The sequence below is a fragment of the Stegodyphus dumicola genome, chromosome 1 (genome assembly GCF_044657685.1).
Source record: "Stegodyphus dumicola isolate Sdum_Otavi_A_Nest chromosome 1, ASM4465768v1".
NCBI lineage: Eukaryota > Metazoa > Arthropoda > Arachnida > Araneae > Eresidae > Stegodyphus > Stegodyphus dumicola.
In genome coordinates, this window is record NC_140768.1 from 79,923,643 (window position 1) to 79,936,080 (window position 12,438).

The 12,438-nt window shown below is 31.1% G+C and overlaps 1 protein-coding gene and 1 long non-coding RNA gene across 10 annotated transcripts in view; one reads left to right on the top strand and one right to left on the bottom strand.

Annotated features, from left to right (window-relative positions):
* LOC146999120 (uncharacterized) overlaps window positions 1-12,438 on the top strand; it is a 58,342-nt gene that overhangs the window by 38,530 nt on the left and 7,374 nt on the right. The window lies entirely within an intron of this gene.
* LOC118199634 (uncharacterized) overlaps window positions 17-12,438 on the bottom strand; it is a 286,569-nt gene continuing 274,147 nt past the window's right edge. For all 7 annotated transcript variants that reach the window (XM_085816829.1, XM_085816806.1, XM_085816802.1 and 4 more), the window contains exons 21-22: window positions 10,037-10,180; window positions 17-1,388 (exon numbers count right to left, since the gene is read on the bottom strand). In XM_085816829.1, coding sequence (XP_085672955.1) covers window positions 10,054-10,180 — 127 coding nt within the window. In that variant the 3' untranslated portion in view covers window positions 17-1,388; window positions 10,037-10,053. The remainder of the gene's footprint in view (window positions 1,389-10,036; window positions 10,181-12,438) is intronic.

Below are 12,438 nucleotides of genomic sequence, written 5' to 3' on the forward strand. Positions count from 1 at the left end.
TAAGTAGAACACACAATTCAAGAGATAAATTTTAATTATATTTCATATATTTTGTTCATAATCACCACTCACATTATATACAAAATCGCACAAAGTACATTCTATTGTGTAATAATAAAAGGGAGTAAAATAAATTTTTCTCAATAAATCTAAAGTAAAATATTGAGGGTATTTTGCATAAGCACATTTTAAAAAATCCTCTTTTTTTATCTATATCTAAAACTTACAGTAAAAATTTATCCTCATCAAATATAATTTTTGCAAGAAAACGTTTTAAATCCAATATTAACAATATGGTGCACTTACCGAAATCTGTCTTTGTATATTCAAAATGGCAAAAATTGCCTGTAACTGCAACCTCTACAACTAAGTTATAATTTTGTTTATAAAATTACATGCTAGTAGATTTATATGCCAGCTGTTCTGAATTTTTTTATTCATTTATTTCCCTAGTTTAATTACAAAAGGATGTGCACATAATGATAATCAAATTCATGATTTGTTTTTTGCCAATTCTCACATAAAAATAACCAAATTAAAGTATACAAATTTATCATAATAAATATTTATTAAATTTTTACACATTTTTTACATTAGGCACTGATTATAAGATATGAAAGCATTTTATTTTATTGAATAATATACAGCTACTTTTTACTACACTGCTGAATCATTAAGCCACTATAATATACATTAATTAACATGTCTTTTGATATGTAACTTTTTTTAAACAAAAAAAAAATCAACTATCATTAATATACAACACAGCAACATATATACTTTATTAACTATTGTTTTAAGTAGAAATGTTGCTTCACAGGGGAAAAAAAAATATGTATATATATATATTTAAATTTGTTGGTTTGAAAATTAAAATCTTGTCTATAATAAAATTTTAAGAGATTTAAAAAAATCATCTGGAAATTATAAAGGAATACAATGATATATACCAAAGAATAAACTTAATTTTACATGAAAATAATTTGATTATCACAAAATATAATTTTTTAAAAAATAAAATAAATGTCCATGAACATCTAAATTACATCCTTTTTCAATACTTCATATGCAACATATAATCAATACAAGTACTGACATTTAACAATAATTGTTACAAACTATATCACAGAACTCATTCATTAGGATTCACAAACATACTTCCATTTCGCTTATTTTGCACAATAGGAGAACCATGAAAGAAAATATAACAAATGCATCTTGTTGATTTCCATTATATAAGACTACATTTATATGAAGATCTGGAAGAGACAAATCTCCTTAGCATAAAATGCAGACTTGGCCAATTTTGTCCTTGTGCTGCCTTTGAAACAGGGCTTTGTCACATTGCACATTTGGCAGGTTTAACTTTTTTTTTAATTAATGAAGAGCTGTAAAGCATGTTAAAGATAATTAACATTAACTATAAATTGTAAATTCATAATATATTTTCATAAGTATAACTTATATGAAATAATGAAAAATTTTGAACTGTAGAGAAAGTTATGTTTAATATACAGTAACTGCCACTTATTAAACTCCCTGGTTAATAAAATTAGATTCTTCAGTGTAAGAATATCCTATTGATACCTATCAAAGTGTCTGTAGTTCATCCATTTTATTTACTGAAGGCACCTGCTTATTTATCATTCAATTATGAAGTTCTTCAAGCAGCTTTAAATGAAATTACAGCCCAGTGTGTTGTAAATCTACCAACACCACTTTCTATCAAGGGGTCTTGGTTCTATCATTCCTGGGTTCCTAGCAAACACTGTTTGTAAAGATCTTTAAGATTTAAAAGCAGTTCCTCTAGATGCATTATAAACAGGTGAGAATTTCTCAGGGTTAAAAAAGAGATGGTGCTTAAATCAGCCTTGGTGTACCTTTCGAATGCCAGTTGATAAGGTCTGGAAGTGCAACCTCGGCATTCCACAATCCTGTTATGATACACACACATAAAGTGCACAAGAAGTTGTTAGAAAACTTAAGGAAATACTTTCTTGCATCATCATACATTATCAGTCTTTGAATGGAAAAAGGAGTGGTGTCTGAAGGACAAAGAAGTAAAGAAAGTATAAGCTATGGCTGAAAGCATGAAATTAGAATTTGACTTAATACACAAAGTATAATCTTTTTTCTAGCTAAAAACGTGAATTTTGAACAAATCAATGGAGAAGTACTTTTTAATTTGGTTTGTGCATATTTGTAACATGTCAAAAAAGCTTAAGTAGAAAGATTTAAGCCTAAAGAGAGAAAAAGTTAAATAAAGGGAAAAGATTATTCAAAGATTATGATGCTCTTGGAAAATGGAACCAAAGAAAAACATTTAAACTGGGAATTTCCTAAATAGAATTCTGTAATTTACTTTAAAAACTGTGATTGATGAATAAATACATAAAAAGTCATAAGGAAGCATATATCAGATAGAAAATTCGGAAATGTTGAAACTGCTTTTGTAGAGCGGTAAAGCTCAGAGTTAGTAAATATTCATATTAACACTCTTTTTATTACAAAAGCTGTGGAATTTCCTAAAGTGCAAGAAAAGAATATTGTACCAGTTGGTAGATGGTTCATAAAAAAATTCATAGTAAAAAATGAAAAACAGAACATCGTGTGGCTGATAACAGGATAAAATATGGATGCTAAAGGAGTATAAACCACATGACATTTATAGTACAAATTATACACTATACAGAGAATATATTAATGAAAAATTATCTCCTAGGTAACATGAAGTGAAATTTAGATAGCAAATGTGTATTATTGTGGAAATTAATTAAACTGGAAGAGGTAATCAAAATCTTTAATTAAAGAAATAAAATAAGACAATCGTTGATTCCATAGAAAGTTTCCGACTCATTAAGAGGAACTGGAATCTCTCCTTATAACCACCACCAATTCACAAGGATTGTGTTTTGTCATTCGGCATTTTGAGCAAAATTCCTATTCCAATTTTAAAATTTCTAATCAATTTTATAAAATCTGAATTTAAATCTTAATAAAAAAGAAGTCCAGAAATGGGAAATAACTCTCTGACATAAAGATGCAAAATTAATTACAATTAAATTCAAAAATAGTAAAAATAATAGTATTCATACAGAACAATGCTTTAAAAAAGGAATAAATTAAAAATTGATGAAAAAATTAAGATGCAAATGAAATAAAAGAAATATACAAATAAGTCTAATAAAGGGCTTTCATACATGTTAATAGGCCAATATTTATTGTAAATTTTACTTACATTTTATCTTAATCAAAGGTGATTTCAAAATGGCACTATCAGAGTTGTTATTAGCAGTTATTAGCTTATATTAACAGTTATTTACTGTTATGTTACTAACTGCTTCTGTATTGGTATGATACTGAGAAAAGAGATTGCCATTGACATAAATTTTCTTACAGTGTGGCAGCTCAGCAAAATAAAATGACAGAATGTCATAGTAAAAACTTTTGGTTTGGTAAGAACCGTAAAAAATGAAAAAACTTTTCATTAATATATTCTCTATTAAATTAAATTTTATTCTGTGCAGCAAAAGTGCAGGATTTTACTTCCAAGTCCTTTTTAAATAAATTTAGAAATTTTAAAATTTTTTCTCATTGTATTTCTTTACTAATTATACTATATATAAACACACTACAAAATAAAAAGTCAGGAATAAAAGAAATTCATGTAGGTTAATTTTTAGAAAATTTCAGTTTAAGTTGTAGAGATAAAAAATAAAAGAAATAATTGCAAATAATAGGAAAGGGAGAATTATATGCATTTAAAAGAATTAAAAAATGTTTTGAGTCATGTACTGGTGCATGGTGGTACAATACAAAGTCTGTAATCCGGACTCGTCAGGACTTCCGGGATTCCGGATTAGGGGTTTTTCCGAATTATAGATCATCAATTTAAATCTGGTAAGATGGCTTGCAGAAATTATACAATTAAAAATATGAAACTGTAATTTATGAAATAAAGAGCAATTATGATCTAAAGGGTATCAAATTTTACAAAAAAAAAAGCTTAATATTTATTTGCTTACTTTATTAAACATTTCTTTCAATGCGCTCATGCGTAAAGCATACATTACGCATATTCAAAATTAGAAAATTGCAACCAGAAAACTATTTGATGTGTATTCGTGATATTTATAATGACGAGGAAATTGGTTTAAATCATATCAAGACGAATTACATCGAGATGAAATACTACATTTAGTAAGGAATTATAAGCTAAAAAAAAATAAAAACATCTGCCCTGAAGATGAGGATAGTGCTGACAGATCAACTTCCAGTTCATTGCGTGCCTCGACGTTTCCCCTCCCGCGCAGAGCAGCGTGAAATTGATAAACAGATTTCGGAATGGTTAGAGAAACATATCATTATGCCAAGCTGTTCTGATTACGCAAGTAATACGTGCTAAGTAGAAAAAAATGCAGTTTATTTAGACTATGTGTGGACTTAAACGACACTTAAAACCTGGTGAATCCCTTTCCGAATATTTAATTGCCATGACTGAAATAGCCAGTCCCGGTTGTGTTGATGATTAATCAATTCTTGATTATGTAATCAATGGGATACCGAATCAGAATAGTAACAAAGTTAATTTGTATGGGTGTAAAACTATTTCTGAATTCAAAGAGAAATTAAAAATTTATGAGAAAATCCGTGTTCCAGATATGAAGAATAAGGGTTATTCAAGTACTAACACACAAAATAAAGCACGCGCTACTACCTAATAAGAGTACAGAACCAACCGTGGAAGTATAGGGCGCGTAATGTATGCGTAGTCTTTACGCGCACGCGTAAAGTATACCAAAAAAACATTTGTGGCTTTGAGGTCTGGATTATAGATCATTCCGGATAATGGACATCTAGATTACGGACTTTGTACTGTATCATGTAACAGTTAATCATATGCCAGTGCATGAAGTATTTAACACATTGTTTCTACATTATTCTTTTGTGAAGGTTCAATACCTACCCTGGCAGAAAATGTATTAAACCATCCCTCACTTAAATTTCAACCAGGCTTCACAAAACAATATCAGTACATCACCTTAGGAAAATACATACTCTAATACAAAATACACTCATGTCATAAATTAAGGATAATGCAAAATCAGGCAAAGGAGGAGTTAGAAGCAAAACAAATTTGACTTATTTGTAAAGCTTATTTATTAAACAAAAGGTAAAGAGCAAAAAAAAAGATGCTATATGTTTGATATTATTAAACAAATTAGCAATTTTTCTCCCTGGAGCAAATTTAAAAAAAAAAAAAAAAAAAAAAAAACTATTTACAAAAAAACAATATTACATGGCTGGTGTGATTGTTAATACATTGTATGTCTCCCAGACAATGCAATACAGTCCGTACAACGCCTGAGCATGCTGAGTATCAAATTATCGATCTGATCTTGGGGGATATTACACCACTCAAAAAGCAATGCTCTCCGAAGTTCTGGTAGACATGTAGGAGGAGGTTGATGGGGCTGCAACTTGTTGGCCAAGCATGCCCCACACGTGCTCTACTGGATTCAAGTCTGGTGAGACTGCTGGCCATTCCATACGGGTGATATCCTCCGATTGAAGGCATTTGCTTACAATGTTTGCACAGTGAGGACGGGCGTTGTCATCCATAAACACAAATTGTGCGCCCATGGCGCCACGAAACAAACGTACATGTTGTTCCAGAATGATGTCCCTATAGATTTCGCTTGTCATGGTTCCAATTTGAACATGCAGGTCAGTTCTGGAACCCAGAACAATTCCACCCCAAACGAGCACTCCTGCACCACCGTAACGGTGTCGTTCAATGATGTTTTCTTGGTGGTAACGGGTACCTGGAGCTCTCCATATGAAAGCCCGGCGAGAATCAGACTGCAAGCTAAACTTGGACTTGTCGGAAAACATCGCACAAGCCCACTGTTGCGGTATCCACAATGCATGCTCTCTACTCCAGACTAACCGCAGGCGACAGTGAGTTGCAGTAAGTGGAACGCATCTGACAGGTCTACGAACATATAAACCAATCTGCCCTAAGCGTCTGTACACGGTCTGCCTTGAAATTGTCGTACCAGTAGCTGAAGAGAGCTGACGAGACAGGTCTGAGGCTGTGCTCTGCCTGTTTCTTTTGGCAGTAACTGCCAAATACCTGTCCTCATTCGGCGTTGTAACTGTAACGTCTACTCACACTACCGTCATCTTGGAATCGTTGTCAAAGCCTGGAGATGACACTCTGGGCAATTCCAAGTTCGTGTGATACTTCCAGTTGGGTACGCCCACATTCCAGACGGCCGATAATGCTACCACGTAAAAAATCATCCATATGCATCGTTTGTGTCATAACTATTCAGTTATTGCACTGAAATGCTTATAAAGTGCCTGCGGACAATTTTACTTCTTTGCCTGTATTCCTTATAGATCACTCTCTTACACTCTCGTCATTGTGACGTACCATCGGTGTCATCTGGTTACTTCCTGAAATTTGCATATGATTTTTGAAGATGTGTGTAGTGATTTTACAGGTGATATAGTTACTTTAGAGTTCGATTTCCACATGACTCCGAATTATCCTTAATTTATGGACATGAGTGTATTTTACTCCATGCTGTGCATTTTGCATATGGAATATGTAATTACTAATAAGTAAAGCAAATTTCTAGAGAGATGCACAAATATTAAATAATGAAAATTATTGCAAAAAAAATTGGACTCTTAACAATTTTGATCTCTGTAATTATTATTATAATTTATTTATTCATTCAATCTAGTTGTTTTATGCATGCATTTTTTCCCATGAATTAAATATTAGTTTTTTTTAGTTATAAAAGAATTATCCACCAGAAAAATTGCTTCAATTCATTATTTACTCTTAAATTTAAGCTATGTTTTTTCGTGTATAAATGAAATGTTATTAATATCACTTAAAATGGAACAAAAGTAATTTTTAACAAAAGGAAATAAACTTGCAAGAAATTAACAGCTCAAAATCAAACACACTAATTTTTATCTTACTACGAAATCTATATAAAACTCAAAATATGAATCAGAAGGTAGTAATAAAGTACCCTTTTTCTTATTCTATAATTATAAATTTATTTATAAATGCTATTTCATTTATAATTATCAGTTGCCAGTAATTACACATTTGATTTTTAGTCCAAAGGGGCTTTGTCCCTGGAGGACTATTGTTTTCGTTTTGTGATTTTGCGTCGAATCATTCTGAATGTCTGTTTCACTTTTCAAATTGTTCCCATCAAATATTATTACCCTGTATTATATTATAAGAAATTAAATAATGAAGAACCTGTGTAAATGTATGTATGTTTCTCGCATTGTGATAAAACAACGGTACCTAGAGCCATCAAATTTTGAATGACGTAATCGCACTGTTTGAAATTTGCTTTATTATCCATTGCATATTTTGTAAAACTTTAATGAATTTTTGATTAACAAACTCAAGGATTTCAAAGCGAGCAATGCCGATGTTGTATAGAAAAAACATTTTTATCTCCAGTGTCTGTCCAGTGACTGTGTATCGGAAGTTCTAAAGTTATGTTCAATTTAAAATTATTTTGCAATATTGCTGTTGAACTGAATTTTATGGTTTAAGTGTGAAGAACATGATATTTAATAAATAAAAGTAACAGACAAAATATTTAAAAAACACCCCTTTGAACGTAATTTAAAATCTGAAACCTTTCAGATTTTTTTTTCTTTTATTATTATTATTTTCTGGAAATCTTTCCAAAACAGCCATATATACGTACGTAAGTCACTATCATCTGCAACTATATGCAAGGTATAAGATGATACACAGTCTGCCCTGGATGGATGCTATATTTTACAGAGAGTAGTCTTGAATTGTCAAGGCAGAAAGAAAAATTGATGATAACTCACAAATCAAAAAGTAATACAGTCAGTCGTTAATCCAGATTCGTCGGGACTTCGGCGATTCCGGATTATCGATTTTTCCGGATTATAGATCATCAGTTTAAATCTGATAAGATGGCATGCAGAAATTATAAAATTAAAAATATGTGTGTATTTAATTTAATTATGGCAAAGCACACGAGAGCTATCTGCCTAAAGGGGGGGATGCCTTTCATGGAGGACTTTCTAAGGGAAACTGGCTCGTATACACGTTACACATGGGGAATTAAAAATATGAAACTGTAATTTATGTAATAAAGAACAATTATGATCTAAAGGGTATCAGCCCACCAGCGGCCAAACGGTAAATTCACTGAACACTGGTAGTTCAGTCCGAGGTTCGAATCCCGCGGACAGGCTGGCTGCATGGGCGTTTTTGTGGTTTTCCCCATGTGTAACGTGTATACGAGCCAGTTTCCCTTAGAAAGTCCTCCACGAAGGCATCCCTCCCCTTAGGCAGATAGCCCTCGAGGCTTTGCCATAATCACACACACTAAAGGGTATCAAAATTTACAAAAAAAAAAAAAAAAACTTAATATTTATTTGTTTACTTTATTAAACATTTCTTTCAATGTAAGTTGTTTAAGTTGCTTCATTTTATGTGATAATACTTTCTCTTTAATTCTATAAACAGACATACAGTCTGTTTATAGACATGTTCAGTTACAAAGTTCCGCTGTTTAAGTCCTATAAATGCTGTGTCGAGAATACCGACTAATTTGTCAATCGAAATTTTTTCGTTTTCAATATCCTCTGTGTCACTTTCTTCACTATTGGAAGCGAATTATAATGATGAGGAATATGATTTAAATCATATCAAAGACGGAGCACATTGAGATGAAATACTACATTTAGTAAGGAATTATAAGCCAAATAAAATAAAAACATCTGCCCTGAAGATAGTGCTGACAGATCAACTTCCAATTCATTGCGCACCGCAGTGTCCCCCCCCCCCGGCCACAGAGCCACATGAAATTAATAAACAGATTTCGGAATGGTTAGAGAAAGAAAGGATATGCCTTCATCCATTTTTTGCAGCAATTCCACTTTTTGTTTGATGGACATCGAAACATACTTTCGCTTTGTTGATCCTAGCTTACTTTTATAAAATTTCTCTAACAGTCTGCAAAAAATAATACGCCGGATCCAATTCGAAGATTAAGGAACAACGCAATCTGCAACATTAACTGAAATAGATAATTAGATAATTTTAGTTTATACCGTCTGTTATACATTAAACACGCATGTGTAAACGTATTATTTGCATGTGCACACGCATATGCGCAGCTGTCTTACGCGCATGCGCAGAAAGTTTGTAGCTTTGAGGTCTGGATTATAAATCATTCCGGATTATGGGTGCCCAGTAACAACTTTTGACTGTAATAGTCTTATGAAAATGAATTGAGAACAAAAATTCATTTTCATAAGACTATATAAGACTGCAGAGAATATTTGAAGAATTTATAATGAGATTTCATCAGCCTTATAGTCATTCTATGCCTTCATCAGACTATTTGAATGAAAAATACAAATATCAACTAAATTATGATCACAATGACATTAATGAAGAATTCCAAAATTGTATTTCTTTTATTACTAAGGAAATAAAAACTGAAACAGGGAAATTAGTCCTTTTGAATTTTTGTAATTCTGTTCTCCTTCCAAAACACAGTTCTGAATATTATAATACTATGTAGTTTCCTCAGAAGTGCAGATGTTATGAGTTATGAGAGGAATTTTTTAAATCAAATCAATTAAAAAATATCTAAGACCTACAAATCAGTAACTTGCTTTTAAGAAATCTATTAGCCTGTCTACTAAACAGCAGCTGAAGAAATGAAATAGACTTCTACCATATCATTCACTACTTCGGGGATAAAAATAGCATTTTAGGATGTTAAATCAAAATTAGACTTTAAACACAGTATTTTATTTGTTAGCCCCCACACATAATTTCATTACTAGTATAAGATATTTTGTAGCTTGCATTCAGAAAGATGCCACAGACTTTGTGCGGCCCAAGAGTAAAAAATCTGGGAACTCCATTTTAAAGAATATAAGGGATTTCAGAAATGCATTCAAACATTATGTCATTAATATTTTGTAAATAAATATTTACCTTTGGGAACAGAAAGCTCAGACCAATGTGGTTTTTTTGCCTTTCTCCTGTTTATTAAACCAGTCCAAAATATCATCATGGAAAGCATCAGAAGTTATATTTTTCCCCTGACTTGCTTGTTCTTGGTGTGATTTGCCTTCTACACTATAATAAATACAAAATTAATATAACTGGTCTGAATTTTTTTAAAAAAAACTTTCAGATAAAATTTTATCAGAAATCAAATTAAATTACAATTTTAGTGTATACATTTCATTGCAATCCACTTATGATTCTTTGCATAGAATATCTCCTTCTCTATATGAAAAGACAAATAACACCTATAACATATTGGCTAACAGATTATTTGGTAGGGTTATCCATTGCATCAGCCCTTTACAAATTTCAGTTTTTTAAGTTAACTAGAATTTTTAAGAACTTATTTATGAAGAGAACATTCCTTATTCATAAAAATTATTTTAAGTAAAATATTTTTTAAAACGTCTTGTATGAAGTATAATGCTGGCACTAGTATAATATTTTTCTTTTGAAAATCTTTATTATATGCATAACATACTATTTAAAAATTTATTAAGATAGTTCAGTAGACATCCATTAATCTGCTTTGTCCAGGGCTAGGTTATTTAAACATATAGCCTCCAATATATACTTGCACATACAATTTTGCACACACAATTTCTTGCAGAGGCAGTAGGTTTAAGTGTCCAAATTTAAAGAGCCATTTCATAAATAACTACTTGTTTGTTGTTAATGATTACTTTGCTTGCAGTTAAAAAATAGCAACAGAAAACTATATTAGAAACATTTTTGTCTTAAAATTAGCTTCAAAATGAAAAATTCAAATGAAGCACTACACTAATGCAGATACTGGCTATTTACTAGTCTTCCAAAGCTGAGAATGTTTGATGCCATTCCTATGTATGAGCAATTGCCAAGCCATGAACCTCTCAGAAAAAAAACCTGATCTCAAACTTGATACTTAGTATTTGTTGAGAATACAGATTTACACATGAGACACATGATTTTATCATTATATAGCTTTTCTAAAAAATGTAACTGGAATTTGACACAAGCTTAAATCTGGTTGGAAAGCTAGCTGAATGGGACTTTTTTGTGGCTTTACCCATGTGTTACATATTTCTCCATAAAGGCATCCTTACTGTTAGGGAAATAGCCCTTTTGTGCTTTGCCATAATCAGTTAAATAACAATAAAGATTAAAATTTCTTTTTGTAAGCCAGATTTCAAAAATTCACATAATCTGCATAAGGTTTCAAAATAGAATGGTTCTAGAGTAATACATTTAGTTCGTGAGCAATACAATAATACACTGTTACCAAATTCTTTTCAGACATTACTGGTAACCAAAATAGTTGATGTAGTCCTGAACATAAATCCTCATTATACCTAGCTCTTATTGTAGCAATAATTATTCAGTAATTATCTATGTGGATTATTTAGTATTCAAACAGTGTAATTATTCTAATATATATATGATAATTAAACTGCTCCAACTCATTCTGCAATTTCATATATTAAAATACCCGAATATAATACCATATCAAATTTTAGAACAAAAATATTTTCCAGTAAATACCATAATCCAAAATTCTGAAATTCTTTTAACTATATATGATTGTATTATTAAATGATTATATTATTCTTTATATGGTTCTGTTACATGATTATGTTGTACTAATCTAAAATATAACTGGTTATCTAAAACTGAAAGTAAAATTTTAATTCATGTCCCTTAATAAAAATTCTATTTTCAGTTTTAAAAAAACAGTTATATTTTAGATTAGCACAGCATAATCATGTAACAGAATCATATCAACAGAAAATTTTAAATGGAAAGGAAAAACATGGATTCAATAAAAATGTATATAAGAAATTACAGTAGATATCTCTTCATTAACATATACTATGCCGCACTAATAACATGTGCAGATAGATTCAATGATATGTTTATTAATCTTGATAAGAATTGATAGTCTTCATTAATACTGACTATTGTTTACTACTCAACACTGAAACTGTAAAATTAAGATGCTTTGTTAAATTTGAAATCCCAGGTTTGATAAATGTTCAAAAACTGGAGGAAATAAAAATCAGATTATCTCAATTTATGCAGTTTGGCTCAATTTATGCAGTTATCACCAAGTACATACACTTGCACGCCTTGGTATGCTATCAATGAAATCATTAATCATCATATAAGAGGCCCACTAGCAGCCCAGCGATAAAGTCACTAAACACTAGCACTATTAGACCTGGGTTCGATTCCATGTGAACAACAAGCTGGCTGTATGGGAGTTTTCATGGTTTTCCTCATGAGTAACATGTATATGAGCCATTTTCCCTTAGAAAGTCCTGCACAAAAGTATCCCTAATGTTAGACAG